Raw genomic sequence first — 16,048 nt, forward strand, 5'->3', positions numbered from 1 at the left:
AGACTGAGTAGGACAAAATGGTGGTGTTTTATCATGAACATTAGTGAGGACCAATTATATGAAGAGATGTTGAAAAGTGGTGAAGTGGTCCTTTAATCCATTACATTCGATTTATAAACACGGACCCCTTTTCCGGACGGACCGGCGGAAGTTGTTGATGTGTGTGTAGCAGCTAACAATAGCCACACCACTCTAGAGTCGATCGACAACAACGGGAGACAAGAATACATCTATCGAGACTAGCGACTGGACCGCGGAGCGCCGTCTAACACAGGATCTTTTTTTCATAAAAAGACGGGATGATTTAGATCGCGAGTTATGAACGTTTTAAGATTTTCGTTTTCATCAGCTAAACAGGGGAGGGAGTTTTTCCGATGACGTCTCACTCTTGCGCGTCACCGAGGATTGCCCAGCAGGCGCGCCTGGGCTATAGAGCCATGCGATCCGTTCTCATATCAATAATCTTCGTCTTTTGGGCAATACTTCGTCCTGGGCGACGGGCGTTACTAATAGAAAGGACAAAGTACTTCGTCCTGGGCGATGGGAGTGTTAAGATGGTTGGTTTGATCCTTGGTACTGAACGTTTCAACTGCTTCTTGTACGTCACAGTAACCCAAGTTAAAAGAGCGTTGATATACAACTGACATTAGATATGTTTTTGTAAAAATCAACCATGCAAATAAATACCTCACGGTAGATACTACATCAGTCATATTCCTGTCGTCACGGTGTATCCAGATACTGTACATCAGTCATATTCCTGTCGTCACAGCGTACCCAGATACTGTACATCAGTCATATTCCTGTCGTCACAGCGTACCCAGATACTGTACATCAGTCATATTCCTGTCGTCACGGCGTACCCAGATACTGTACATCAGTCATATTCCTGTCGTCACAGAGTACCCAGATACTGTACATCAGTCATATTCCTGTCGTCACAGAGTACCCAGATACTGTACATCAGTCATATTCCTGTCGTCACGGCGTACCCAGATACTGTACATCAGTCATATTCCTGTCGTCACAGCGTACCCAGATACTGTACATCAGTCATATTCCTGTCGTCACAGCGTACCCAGATACTGTACATCAGTCATATTCCTGTGGTCACAGCGTACCCAGATACTGTACATCAGTCATATTCCTGTCGTCACAGCGTACCCAGATACTGTACATCAGTCATATTCCTGTCGTCACGGCGTACCCAGATACTGTACATCAGTCATATTCCTGTCGTCACGGCGTATCCAGATACTGTACATCAGTCATATTCCTGTCGTCACGGCGTACCCAGATACTGTACATCAGTCATATTCCTGTCGTCACAGCGTACCCAGATACTGTACATCAGTCATATTCCTGTCGTCACAGCGTACCCAGATACTGTACATCAGTCATATTCCTGTCGTCACGGCGTACCCAGATACTGTACATCAGTCATATTCCTGTGGTCACAGCGTACCCAGATACTGTACATCAGTCATATTCCTGTGGTCACAGCGTACCCAGATACTGTACATCAGTCATATTCCTGTGGTCACAGCGTACCCAGATACTGTACATCAGTCATATTCCTGTCGTCACAGCGGACCCAGATACTGTACATCAGTCATATTCCTGTGGTCACAGCGTACCCAGATACTGTACATCAGTCATATTCCTGTGGTCACAGCGTACCCAGATACTGTACATCAGTCATATTCCTGTCGTCACGGTGTACCCAGATACTGTACATCAGTCATATTCCTGTGGTCACAGCGTACCCAGATACTGTACATCAGTCATATTCCTGTCGTCACAGCGTACCCAGACACTGTACATCAGTCATATTCCTGTCGTCACGGCGTATCCAGATACTGTACATCAGTCATATTCCTGTCGTCACGGCGTACCCAGATACTGTACATCAGTCATATTCCTGTCGTCACAGCGTACCCAGATACTGTACATCAGTCATATTCCTGTCGTCACAGCGTACCCAGATACTGTACATCAGTCATATTCCTGTCGTCACGGCGTACCCAGATACTGTACATCAGTCATATTCCTGTGGTCACAGCGTACCCAGATACTGTACATCAGTCATATTCCTGTGGTCACAGCGTACCCAGATACTGTACATCAGTCATATTCCTGTGGTCACAGCGTACCCAGATACTGTACATCAGTCATATTCCTGTCGTCACAGCGGACCCAGATACTGTACATCAGTCATATTCCTGTGGTCACAGCGTACCCAGATACTGTACATCAGTCATATTCCTGTGGTCACAGCGTACCCAGATACTGTACATCAGTCATATTCCTGTCGTCACGGTGTACCCAGATACTGTACATCAGTCATATTCCTGTGGTCACAGCGTACCCAGATACTGTACATCAGTCATATTCCTGTCGTCACAGCGTACCCAGACACTGTACATCAGTCATATTCCTGTCGTCACGGTGTACCCAGATACTGTACATCAGTCATATTCCTGTGGTCACGGCGTACCCAGATACTGTACATCAGTCATATTCCTGTGGTCACGGCGTACCCAGATACTGTACATCAGTCATATTCCTGTGGTCACAGCGTACCCAGATACTGTACATCAGTCATATTCCTGTCGTCACGGTGTATCCAGATACTGTACATCAGTCATATTCCTGTCGTCACAGCGTACCCAGATACTGTACATCAGTCCTATTCCTGTCGTCACGGCGTACCCAGATACTGTACATCAGTCATATTCCTGTCGTCACAGCGTACCCAGATACTGTACATCAGTCATATTCCTGTCGTCACAGCGTACCCAGATACTGTACATCAGTCATATTCCTGTGGTCACGGCGTACCCAGATACTGTACATCAGTCATATTCCTGTCGTCACGGCGTACCCAGATACTGTACATCAGTCATATTCCTGTCGTCACAGCGTACCCAGACACTGTACATCAGTCATATTCCTGTCGTCAGGGCGTACCCAGATACTGTACATCAGTCATATTCCTGTCGTCACGGCGTACCCAGATACTGTACATCAGTCATATTCCTGTCGTCACGGCGTACCCAGATACTGTAAATCAGTCATATTCCTGTCGTCACGGCGTACCCAGATACTGTACATCAGTCATATTCCTGTCGTCACAGCCTACCCAGATACTGTACATCAGTCATATTCCTGTCGTCACGGCGTACCCAGATACTGTACATCAGTCATATTCCTGTCGTCACGGCGTACCCAGATACTGTACATCAGTCATATTCCTGTCGTCACAGCGTACCCAGATACTGTACATCAGTCATATTCCTGTCGTCACAGCCTACCCAGATACTGTACATCAGTCATATTCCTGTCGTCACAGCCTACCCAGATACTGTACATCAGTCATATTCCTGTCGTCACAGCGTACCCAGATACTGTACATCAGTCATATTCCTGTCGTCACGGCGTACCCAGATACTGTACATCAGTCATATTCCTGTCGTCACGGCGTACCCAGATACTGTACATCAGTCATATTCCTGTTGTCACAGCGTACCCAGATACTGTACATCAGTCATATTCCTGTCGTCACAGCGTACCCAGATACTGTACATCAGTCATATTCCTGTTGTCACAGCGTACCCAGATACTGTACATCAGTCATATTCCTGTCGTCACGGCGTACCCAGATAACCCCGACTATGTTGTGCAGTCATCCGTTACGTGGGGAGGTCATAGTGATAGTTGAAACTCTGTGTCATGTTGTTCTCTTTCGCTTTCGTTATCTGGAAGAAAGTTGTGCTTCTTGGCCTTGCCAATAGTATCAACTTCTAAAGAAATGTCAACGCAGAGACAGTGTGACTCACTGTAACATCAGCATTCCATGCGGGTTTCAGTACTAAATGATACTGCAAAATGCAACATGTTTTCCTTTTCCTTCATGTGATCATAATACTGTGTCTCTGTATGGCCTTCATGTGATCATAATACTGTGTCTCTGTGTGGCCTTCATGTGAACATAATACTGTGTCTCTGTATGGTCTTCATGTGAACATAATACTGTGTCTCTGTATGGCCTTCATGTGATCATAATACTGTGTCTCTGTGTGGCCTTCATGTGAACATAATACTGTGTCTCTGTATGGTCTTCATGTGAACATAATACTGTGTCTCTGTATGGTCTTCATGTGAACATAATACTGTGTCTCTGTATGGCCTTCATGTGAACATAATACTGTGTCTCTGTATGGCCTTCATGTGAACATAATACTGTGTCTCTGTATGGTCTTCATGTGAACATAATACTGTGTCTCTGTATGGCCTTCATGTGAACAGAATACTGTGTCTCTGTATGGCCTTCATGTGATCATAATACTGTGTCTCTGTATGGCCTTCATGTGAACAGAATACTGTGTCTCTGTATGGCCTTCATGTGATCATAATACTGTGTCTCTGTATGGCCTTCATGTGAACAGAATACTGTGTCTCTGTATGGCCTTCATGTGAACATAATACTGTGTCTCTGTATGGCCTTCATGTGAACATAATACTGTGTCTCTGTATGGCCTTCATGTGATCATAATACTGTCTCTGTATGGCCTTCATGTGATCATAATACTGTCTCTGTATGGTCTTCATACTGTGTCTCTGTATGGCCTTCATGTGAACTGCATCAAATCAAAGCAACCTTTAGCACATTATTAACACAACCAGAGTTGACCAAAGTGCTTCACAACAAAAGATTAAAAATTATGAAGCAAAGAAAAAAAATAGCATATTAAGAACCAATGTGAGACATGGATAGTAGGACGCAGTCAGGATGAAAAACAAAAAATAAAAATAAAACAAACATCTTCTCTTATGGGAGCCCAGAATCCTTTCAGATGGAGGTCTGTGCTCAAATGCGTATCAATTTAGGGCTGCTTGACGTGAAAATGTTTGAGAACCACCAGCTTCTCATACTATACATGTCCTGAACACATTTCAGAGAGGGCCCACGAGACAGTGTGACATGTCTCTGTTCTGTCCACTTGGAGACCAAACATTGTCATGTTGTGTCTTTCACACTGTTCACCATTCAAGGGTTATTTCCTCTTGCAATTAGATATTAAACTTTGGTTGTGTCACTGTGTACAGTATAGTTTGATGTATACAGCTGTACAATGTACAATTTACAATTTAGGCATTTAGCAGACGCTCTTAATCCAGAGCGATTTACATTAAGCAATAACAGAAAGCATGGCAATACATCACATACAGAAAAAAATGTGTATTGTGTGTCACTGTGTTACTGCGTGCGTGCGTGCGTGCGTGCGTGCGTGCGTGCGTGCGTGCGTGTGTATGAGCGATATCAGATCAGTATACAGGACTGTATGTGGGAGCAGTACATATACTGTACTACATACTGTACATACTGTACTACATGGCTGGTACAGACACCAGAAAGATGCCTATCAGACCAGGAGAATGTGTTGTTGGGTGGGCAGGTGTGTGTGTCTGTGTGCGTGTGTGGGGGTGTGTGTGTGCGTGTGCGTGTGCGTGCTTGCGTGCGTGCGCGCGCGCGCGAACATGTACATGCAGTGACAGTCCTCATCAGCATCCAGGAAGTCGTCACAGGGGCAGACTTGAGCGTTTCGCTTTGTGTGCTCTAATCTGATCCAGCATCATTCCTCTATCTCACACACGCACGCACGCACGCACGCACGCACGCACGCACGCACGCACGCACACACACACACACCTCCCAGGCTCCTCAGCCCTCCAGGGCAGGCCCAGGCCAGTCCCCGGTCTCTCCCCCGCACTACAACTTCATCACCGTGGGAATGTTGAGATTGAGGAAGCGTTGACTTGTGGGTGTCTAATGAAAATAGAGATATGGGTTATAGTGTTTGTGATTCATAGTGTGTGTGTGTGTGTGTGTGTGTGTGTGTGTGTGTGTGTGTGTGTGTGTGTGTGTGTGTGTGTGTGTGTGTGTGTGTGTGTGTGTGTGTGTGTGTGTGTGTGTGTGTGTGTGTGTGTGTGTGTGTGTGTGTGTGTGTTAAGGCTGTACCTTAGCCCTTTTTTTAGGACTCGAACTTCGGCAGGAATTTTCGGTGCGAACATCCGGACCATTTGTTTCTAATTAATTCAAAAAAATAACCTTTGAGATATCCGTCTCGATCAGAGCGCAGCGCGTCTCCCCTGCTCTTTATCAATGTCTCTCGTCTCTCCCAACACACGCACACACACACACACACACACACACACCGTCAAGTGGCTCCGCGAAAACAGCTGATCTGCAAGCTTGCTGGCAGGCAGCTAAGACAGCGTATATTGCTTGAAGCGCATTGAAGTGCTTAACACAGCCGACGCGAATCGCGTATCAATACGTTATCAATTAATCAAACGTCGGGTGCGAATCACGTATCAATACGTTTCAATCACTTTTTTATAGCATACTTTCATTCATCTTTTTACCCACCCGGACAATGAAGAACCATCACCCTATCATTGCTGCTTAGTCCCGCTCACGTGATCAGAAAAAAAAACAAAAAAACCCTCCCCTCCTGAAAACAGGAGGTCGGGCCGCTTTACGTGTAGAAACCATTGTAAAATGGACGCGCCCATGCCGATCTAGTCTGTGTGTGAAAAGAATCAAATTTCACCTAACCTCGCCTCACCAGGCTTTCCTCCACCTATTGGCTTTTACCCAACACTATAGTACTCGATTCCCCCCTCCCCTCCTGTTTCTCCAGAAGGAGGATCTTGCGAGATGGCTCTCGGAAAAAAACATAATCAATGGAACGCTGCCTAAACACATATGCACCGGATCCGATCGGCATTGCATTGCATATCGTCTGCAACACACATGGACAGATGCATGTTTCCTTCTTCATACTGTAGCGACCAAACGATCCCCGAGCCTACAATACTACGAACTAACAAACGAACTACAGTATCGAGAGGGGCCGCCATGACAAAAGACAGTCTACCGTTGGTGGATCACGTATCGCCATGCAGAGCCGTCATAATCGGAGATCGCTCGGACGTGTGGTTGTAACGCTTTTTTATTCATTATAAGTGTAGTGATAAGACCGCAATGAACGCATCGGGGACGTAATCGACCCGGGTGTAATGTATAACGAACTTTTCCGCGTCCTAAACCGTGGTGTTGTGATCCGAAGCTTTTTTTTCTCCATCGCCCCCAACGTGCATGCCCAGGCATGTTTCCCTATACTAGCTTGAAAAACAAAATCAGCTGATGATGACAACGCGTCTCACCGTTATACTATAGTTCTGAACCGAACGGTGGAATGGGACTTTTTATAGCCGTACGGATCAAGACTTTTGCTGCCCAATGTGCCCATGAACCCCCCCCCCCAATGTTTTGCGATCAAGACAATGAGGCAATCATCATCATCATCTAAAAGCAGAGTTATGAAGGTTTATAGTCAGACATTGACAGGCAGATATAACAATAAACACAATAAATATGCTATACATCCTATACACCGAATGAAAGCCCTGAATGTGTACTTTTACGAGGAAAAGAGTAAACATTGATCCCATGTACAGTTTGTCATAAATTGGTTACATTGCACATTGCGCCCACCAGATATAACTGCAGAGAAGACATGGACCCGAACTCAATATTCACAAAATAAGGCCTATAGCGACATATAAATACTATATACCGTATGAAACAGAAGACTCTCTGCTTTCATAAGAAAAAAACTTCTACTGTAGTAATAATAAAAATCACACCCATGTGAAGTGAGTGGTGAAACTCTGTCCCATATTCTGTTCTCTGCTTATTCAATACAGCTCGCTATATACGGACTGAGGCAGAAAGTCATGTAAACCTTTTATTTACAGTTTGGTCTGTAAACTTCTACTGTAATAATACCATTGCACCGCGCAACTGTAGAGAACAGTTGCACCGCTCACTTCACAGGGGTGTGATTTTTATTATTACAGTAGAAGTTTACAGACCAAACTGTAAATAAAAGGTTTACATGACTTTCTGTCTCAGTCCGTATATAGCGAGCTGTAGTGAATAAGTACAGAACAGTTGCAACGCTCACTTCACAGGGGTGTGATTTTTATTATTACAGTAGAAGTTTACAGACCAAACTGTAAATAAAAGGTTTACATGACTTTCTGCCTCAGTCCGTATATAGCGAGCTGTATTGAATAAGCAGAGAACAGAATATGGGACAGAGTTGCACCACTCACTTCACATGGGTGTGATTTTTATTATTACTACAGTAGAAGTTTTTGAGTGGTGTAAACCACTCCTACAACTGGCTTTTGTGTGCATAAAAAAATGACCATGGTTGCTATGTTCAAAATAATTTCTGACGTAATTAAATCACACCCGGGTGAACTGGATGACCGTAGCAACCGTGGTCATTTTCTCTGCGCAGAAAAAGCCAGTTGTGAAATCACATCCGGGTGTGATTTCATTACGTCAGATCAGAGCTGATCAGGCTACATAATACCTTACCTTATTTCATTACGTCAGACATTACGTCAGACCACATCTGATCATGCTATATAAAACCTTACACCACTCAGTTCACACGGGTGTGATTTTTTTCTTATGAAAGCAGAGAGTCTTCTGTTTCATACGGTATATAGTATTTATATGTCGCTATAGGCCTTATTTTGTGAATATTGAGGAGTTCACGTCCATGTCTTCTCTGAAGTTATCTGGTGGGCACAAGCTGCATTCAATAACCAATTACTGTCTAACTGTACATGGGATCAATGTTTACTCTTTTCCTCGTAAAAGTACACATTCAGGGCTTTCATTCGGTGTATAGGATGTATAGGATATTTATTGGGTTCAATTTTATATCTGCCTGTCAATGTCTCTGACTTTAAACCATCCATAACTCTGCTCGCTGTTCAAGATAACCACTTCCAGGCAAATGCAGGTGTTGCAAAAAGGTCAATATCTCCAGAATGGAACATGGTAAAATCAAAATGTATTTTTTAAATTGAAGTGGACAAGTTCAGCTTTCTTTTGATGTATGCGTGTGATTCTCGCTATAAGAGAACATTTTGCTGTGGGCCCCCGAACAAGGCCTTTGTGCAATGTTAAACGGTAGCAACATCCAAATAGGCCTGTTGAGATCTTGTAGCAATCAAAGTGTTAACAATGATCAGAGTTCCCTGCTTTTTGTGATGTGATGCTAGAGAGCATATGCTAATAATATTAGCATATGCTAACCGTTCTTAGCCATGATATATTATATCATGGCTAAGAACGGTTCCCCCTGTCAGCGATCATGCTGGTGTGTGTGTGTGAGAGAGACACGTCCGACATTCCATTCAATGGAACTCTTTTGTTCTCACAGAACAAGGTGAGAAAGGTCAATCAACTCAGCTGCAGGCCAATCACCAAATTAAGAGATGCACGGGAGATGGGACAGCAGAACTAGGAGATATTTCTTTAAAAAATCATAACTTCTGACAGGAATGCACTAGAAACTTACTTTTTTTTACATGCTCATATCGCATTCTCGCCGAGATATATTTTCGAGTTAATAAAAAAAGGGAAAAAATAATAATATTTTTTATTTAATAAAAAAAAAACGAATGGTTCAAGCCCATTAATTAAGATTCGAGTGCCAACCCTAACGAGCGAACATTCGAACCTTGAATGTTTGGGGGACAGCCTTAGTGTGTGTGTGTGTGTGTGTGTGTGTGTGTGTGTGTGTGTGTGTGTGTGTGTGTGTGTGTGTGTGTGTGTGTGTGTGTGTGTGTGTGTGTGTGTGTGTGTGTGTGTGTGTGTGTGTGTGTGTGTGTGTGTGTGTGTGTGTGTGTGTGTGTGTGTTACAGAGACTTTAGTTGTTACTGTACAATACTTTTATATACTAGTTATCATGTTGCACACGTGCTTAAAACAGCTCTTATTTGCGCCGCCCTCGTTGAAAACAATGTATTTCCAACTCCAGCTTGTCTCAGTTCAGGCTGCATGAACAGCGCTCTGAGCACTCGGTTTCTGCCCCCTCAATGTCCTAACTCTTCTGTTAGATGGCTCTGGGCAGCACTAATGCATTGTGACAGGTTGGTATCCGTGCGGTGGGATGGTTTCATGGGCCAAGAAACACACAACCCTGACCATGGCTGGCTTTTCGTTTGTTTCTCTCACCGTCCCGCTGAAGTCCACCGTGTGAGGTTATTAACCCCTATGGAGCAGAGGTTCCCAAAGTGGGGTCCGGGGACCCCCAGGGGTCCTTGAGGGAGTTCCAGGGGGTCCCCCATGCAGCTATGATGGATAGTTAGGAACCAAATGGACCCTTATCATAAGGATCTGTAACTCTGAGAGTGTACAAATTAACGTTCCAGAGTTAAACTCCTCTCCTCTCCTCTCCTCTCCTCTCCTCTCCTCTCCTCTCCTCTCCTCTCCTCCCCTCCCCTCCCCTCTCCTCTCCTCTCCTCCTCTCCTCCCCTCCCCCAGGGCAAGGCGAGGCCCCAGGCAGAGATCGACTGCGTGCAGCACCTCAACAACCAGCTGAGAAGACATCGTCGCCACCGAGGCCAGCAGCAGAGGGCAGCACTGAGACGCATCCGCCAGCTGCAGCAAACGGTATAGGCTGTTAACAGGTGGAATCATATCATTTTGTGAAGTTGCTTTTACGGCATTACCCAGCTGGTAGATGCTCAGATGGCTTTTTAAAAGGAGGCAGCTGTTAGGGGTTTCTCAGGGACACATTTACCTGTAGAGGTCGAACGGCTACCTTTGATCAAATAATCTATATAATGTATCCTCTAAAAAGCCTGATTTACTGTGTATGACCTTCATAGTTGTCTGACAGAGCATAAATTAGACATGCATAAATCACTGATAACAACATTTCTTTACACTTAAATGAATATGGATCAAACTCCTGTGGTCACGGTACAGAAGGTACGGTGCCTCCTGTACGGTGCCTCCTGTGGACACGTCACGGTACAGAAGGTACGGTGCCTCCTGTACGGTGCCTCCTGTACGGTGCCTCCTGTGGACACGTCACGGTACAGAAGGTACGGTGCCTCCTGTGGACATGTCACGGTACAGAAGGTACGGTGCCTCCTGTGGACACGTCACGGTACAGAAGGTACGGTGCCTCCTGCCAGCTGTGAGATAACAATTTTCACACATGCCTTCAGGAATGGTGGGAGTTTGTTTTCACTATACAAATACTCAGGCTGATATCTTGTTGTGGAGGCAAGCTGGAAGCATTATGCATCCATGCACTTTCTACTTATAGGCCAGAGTGTTGTGTACGGCAGTGGTCGTCGTACACCACGCACGCACGCACGCACGCAAAGATGCAGTCCACCGAAATGCTTCAAGGCATGCTGGCCAATACCTGTCTTCTGTCCTGTCAACATATACTACCCACCTGTTCAACAATTACACTTCATCCACACAAAGTCACACATATCCATCCACAGATACAGGTACAGGTCAGCATGCAACCGAGCATGAAATCTACTGGATCTCTTACATTTTAGTCTAGTTTGAATTTGTTGACGAAATTGTCAGTATATATTTAGTAGTTTTTATTTATTTTATTTGATTTCATGTTCCTCACAATCCTCAGTGAAAAAGGGTAGCCGACGAACATTTTTCGTCGTAGTTTTAGTCGACGAAACCAACACTACGTGACCATCATGTCTCTGGGATGCACACGCATATTAGACGCACCAACGGAACCGACATGCGGAATCAATGGTCCAACATGCGCTGCTCCCGTGCTTATAGGGTTAGGTTAGGGTTGGAGGTATAGGTGGTCGGTCTAATGACAGTGCTGGACAGTGTTGTTTTTGGCAGCAAAATTTGATTTTAGTTTTAGTTGTAGTCTTTTGAATGGTTTTCATTTAGTTCCAGGTGACATTTTAGTCACCTGGAATGTTTTACTGTTAGTCTAGTTTTAGTCGACTAAATATCATACGATTTTAGTCGACTAAATCTACAGTTGATTTACTCGACTAAAATCTATTTTGGCGGGCCTTGATGCCGTCGTAATGGCAGATTTTACACTTGCTGAAAATAGCCGATCTACAAGCTCACAACGCGTCGCACTGCGACGTAGATCTGCTATTTTCAGCATGCAAACAAGTGTAAAATGACTCGTACTGGATCTCTTGTCCACTAGTCCCTTCCTAACATTTTAGTCTAGTGTTTATTTCTTGACGAAATTGTCGATATATTTAGTCTTAGTTTTAGTCATCATAGCTTAGTTTTCATTTAGTTTCCATTTAGTTTTTGTCAGTGAAAAAAGGTAGTCGACGAACATAGTCGACGGAATCAACACTGCAGTCGGACCAATAGTATGTCTAAACTAAAGCCTGTACCCTTGTCTCTCTAACACGTCTCTGTCTAAACTAAAGCCTGTACCCTTGTCTCTCTAACACGTCTCTGGTATGTCTAAACTAAAGCCTGTACCCTTGTCTCTGTAACACGTCTCTGTCTAAACTAAAGCCTGTACCCTTGTCTCTCTAACACGTCTCTGTCTAAACTAAAGCCTGTACCCTTGTCTCTCTAACACGTCTCTGTCTAAACTAAAGCCTGTACCCTTGTCTCTCTAACACGTCTCTGTCTAAACTAAAGCCTGTACCCTTGTCTCTCTAACACGTCTCTGGTATGTCTAAACTAAAGCCTGTACCCTTGTCTCTCTAACACGTCTCTGTCTAAACTAAAGCCTGTACCCTTGTCTCTCTAACACGTCTCTGTCTAAACTAAAGCCTGTACCCTTGTCTCTCTAACACGTCTCTGGTATGTCTAAACTAAAGCCTGTACCCTTGTCTCTCTAACACGTCTCTGGTATGTCTAAACTAAAGCCTGTACCCTTGTCTCTCTAACACGTCTCTGTCTAAACTAAAGCCTGTACCCTTGTCTCTCTAACACGTCTCTGGTATGTCTAAACTAAAGCCTGTACCCTTGTCTCTCTAACACGTCTCTGTCTAAACTAAAGCCTGTACCCTTGTCTCTCTAACACGTCTCTGTCTAAACTAAAGCCTGTACCCTTGTCTCTCTAACACGTCTCTGTCTAAACTAAAGCCTGTACCCTTGTCTCTCTAACACGTCTCTGGTATGTCTAAACTAAAGCCTGTACCCTTGTCTCTCTAACACGTCTCTGGTATGTCTAAACTAAAGCCTGTACCCTTGTCTCTCTAACACGTCTCTGGTATGTCTAAACTAAAGCCTGTACCCTTGTCTCTCTAACACGTCTCTGTCTAAACCTTAAGCCTGTACCCTTGTCTCTCTAACACGTCTCTGGTATGTCTAAACTAAAGCCTGTACCCTTGTCTCTCTAACACGTCTCTGGTATGTCTAAACTAAAGCCTGTACCCTTGTCTCTCTAACACGTCTCTGTCTAAACTAAAGCCTGTACCCTTGTCTCTCTAACACGTCTCTGTCTAAACTAAAGCCTGTACCCTTGTCTCTCTAACACGACTCTGGTATGTCTAAACTAAAGCCTGTACCCTTGTCTCTCTAACACGTCTCTGGTATGTCTAAACTAAAGCCTGTACCCTTGTCTCTCTAACACGTCTCTGGTATGTCTAAACTAAAGCCTGTACCCTTGTCTCTCTAACCCTAACCCTAAACTAAAGCCTGTACCCTTGTCTCTCTACTCAACGCCTCCAGCCAGATGTGAGGAGCGTTCACCGAGAGCGCAGCCCGGGTCACATGGTGACGTGGACGGGTCCGGGGTTCGCCCGCGTCAAAGACGGCGCCGGCCTGGTGTTCACCATCGACGACATCCCCTACGCCATGGACTACGACATTATGATACGCTACGAACCAGAGGTACGGTTGGCCATGGACTACTTCATGCCGTCGTAATGAAGGCATGAAGGCTGAAAATTGCCGATCTACAAGTAGATCGGCTATTTTCAGCATGCAACTAATAGTAAAATGACTTATACTGGCTCTCTTGTCCACTAGTCCCTTCCTAACATTTTAGTCTAGTTTGTATTTGTTGACAATTGTCAGTATATTTAGTCTTAGTTTTAGTCACCATAGCTTAGTTTTTAGCTTCCATTTAGTTTCCATTTAGTTTTCGTCAGTGAAAAAAGGTAGTCGACGAACATTTTTCGTCTTGGTTGTAGTCGACGAAAAAAACACTGCCCTGATACGTTCCCTCAGTCCCTCAAAAACAAGGAAGAGGCTGACTAAACACTGCCCTGATACGTTCCCTCAGTCCCTCAAAAACAAGGAAGAGGCTGACTAAACACTGCCTGATACGTTCCCTCAGTCCCTCAAAAACAAGGAAGAGGCTGACTAAACACTGCCCTGATACGTTCCCTCAGTCCCTCAAAAACCAGGAAGAAGAGGCTGACTAAACACTGCCCTGATACGTTCCCTCAGTCCCTCAAAAACAAGGAAGAGGCTGACTAAACACTGCCCTGATACGTTCCCTCAGTCCCTCAAAAACAAGGAAGAGGCTGACTAAACACTGCCCTGATACGTTCCCTCAGTCCCTCAAACAAGGAAGAGGCTGACTAAACAAGGAACACTGCCCTGATACGTTCCCTCAGTCCCTCAAACAAGGAAGAGGCTGACTAAACACTGCCCTGATACGTTCCCTCAGTCCCTCAAACAAGGAAGAGGCTGACTAAACACTGCCCTGATACGTTCCCTCAGTCCCTCAAACAAGGAAGAGGCTGACTAAACAAGCCATTTAAATGAAGTAAAAAAGGCTAAGCAGCATAAGTTGTGGAAACCATGCGCCTTTTCTGAAACGCAATGTGTGTGCGTGTGTTCATGTGCATGTGTGCGTGCGTGTGTTCATGTGTGTGTGTGTGTAGTCCACAGAGGACTGGGAGGCCATAGTGAGCATCACGTCTGTGCTGCTGCCCAGCAGTCCTCGCTGTGGAAACCTGCTACCAACAGAACAGCTGTACACCGTGACCCTGCCACACCGCAACAGGTAACAACACCTGACCCTGGTAACAACACCTGACCCTGGTAACAACACCTGACCCTGCCACACCGCAACAGGTAACAACCTGACCCTGGTAACAACCTGACCCTGCCACACCGCAACAGGTAACAACACCTGACCCTGTACACCTGACCCTGTACACCGTGACCCTGCCACACCGCAACAGGTAACAACACCCAACAGAACAGCTGTACACCGTGACCCTGCCACACCGCAACAGGTAACAACAACCAACAGAACAGCTGTACACCGTGACCCTGCCACACCGCAACAGGTAACAACACCCAACAGAACAGCTGTACACCGTGACCCTGCCACACCGCAACAGGTAACAACAACCAACAGAACAGCTGTACACCGTGACCCTGCCACACCGCAACAGGTAACAACAACCAACAGAACAGCTGTACACCGTGACCCTGCCACACCGCAACAGGTAACAACAACCAACAGAACAGCTGTACACCGTGACCCTGCCACACCGCAACAGGTAACAACACCTGCGTGCGTGCGTGCGTGCGTCAACGGATTCGAGTGAAAATCTAGCGATAATTCCCAGTAGGTTACTTATCAAGCCGATCTTATCGGTCTACTGCACATGCAGGGAGCCTACTGAGAACGACAAGCCTCCTCAAACCCTAACCTAAACATAACCGCAAGCACGTAGCAGCGCGGTCCCAACCGTAATCGTTGTTTAACTCGTCTTCGTTTTATCATTGCCAATGGCAGCCAGTAGGCTCCCAGACTACATGCAGTAGGCGGGCGATAAGATCGGCTTGATAAGTAAGTAAGAATTATCGAAGCGGGTACATGCATGCGTGTGCGTGCGCTTACCCATCTGTCCAATTGAGAAAGGGCCCTGCTGTACCGTGTATGTCTTTGAAGGACTGTGCACCCATATGTATTTGAGAGGGAAAGAGAGGGCACTGATGTGCATTAGTCTTGTTCCAGTCAAAACGAACCTATACATCTTCCAGTGCGTGTGCGTGTTTCTTTGCAAGTGTACCTACTGTACCTCAGGAGTAAATTGCTTCACTTCCCTTAATTCTTGGCTTGCTCTGACCTGTAGCAACTGGCATGCATTGTGCGGGTGGAGGGGGGGGGGGGGGGGGGGGGCCTTCATCTCTGTACCGTTCATATCGTACTGTAGC

General features: G+C 45.4%; 1 protein-coding gene across 1 annotated transcript in view; it reads left to right on the forward strand.

Annotated features, from left to right (window-relative positions):
* Nucleotides 1–16,048, forward strand: part of lamb2l (laminin, beta 2-like) — a gene marked incomplete at its 5' end in the record, with an annotated part of 75,358 nt that overhangs the window by 17,143 nt on the left and 42,167 nt on the right. Inside the window, 3 exons of the mRNA XM_079491727.1 lie at nucleotides 10,421–10,549; nucleotides 13,598–13,759; nucleotides 14,761–14,882. Coding sequence (XP_079347853.1) covers nucleotides 10,421–10,549; nucleotides 13,598–13,759; nucleotides 14,761–14,882 — 413 coding nt within the window. The remainder of the gene's footprint in view (nucleotides 1–10,420; nucleotides 10,550–13,597; nucleotides 13,760–14,760; nucleotides 14,883–16,048) is intronic.

Source organism: Electrona antarctica (genome assembly GCF_951216825.1).
Source record: "Electrona antarctica genome assembly, chromosome: 2".
Taxonomy (NCBI): Eukaryota; Metazoa; Chordata; class Actinopteri; order Myctophiformes; family Myctophidae; genus Electrona; species Electrona antarctica.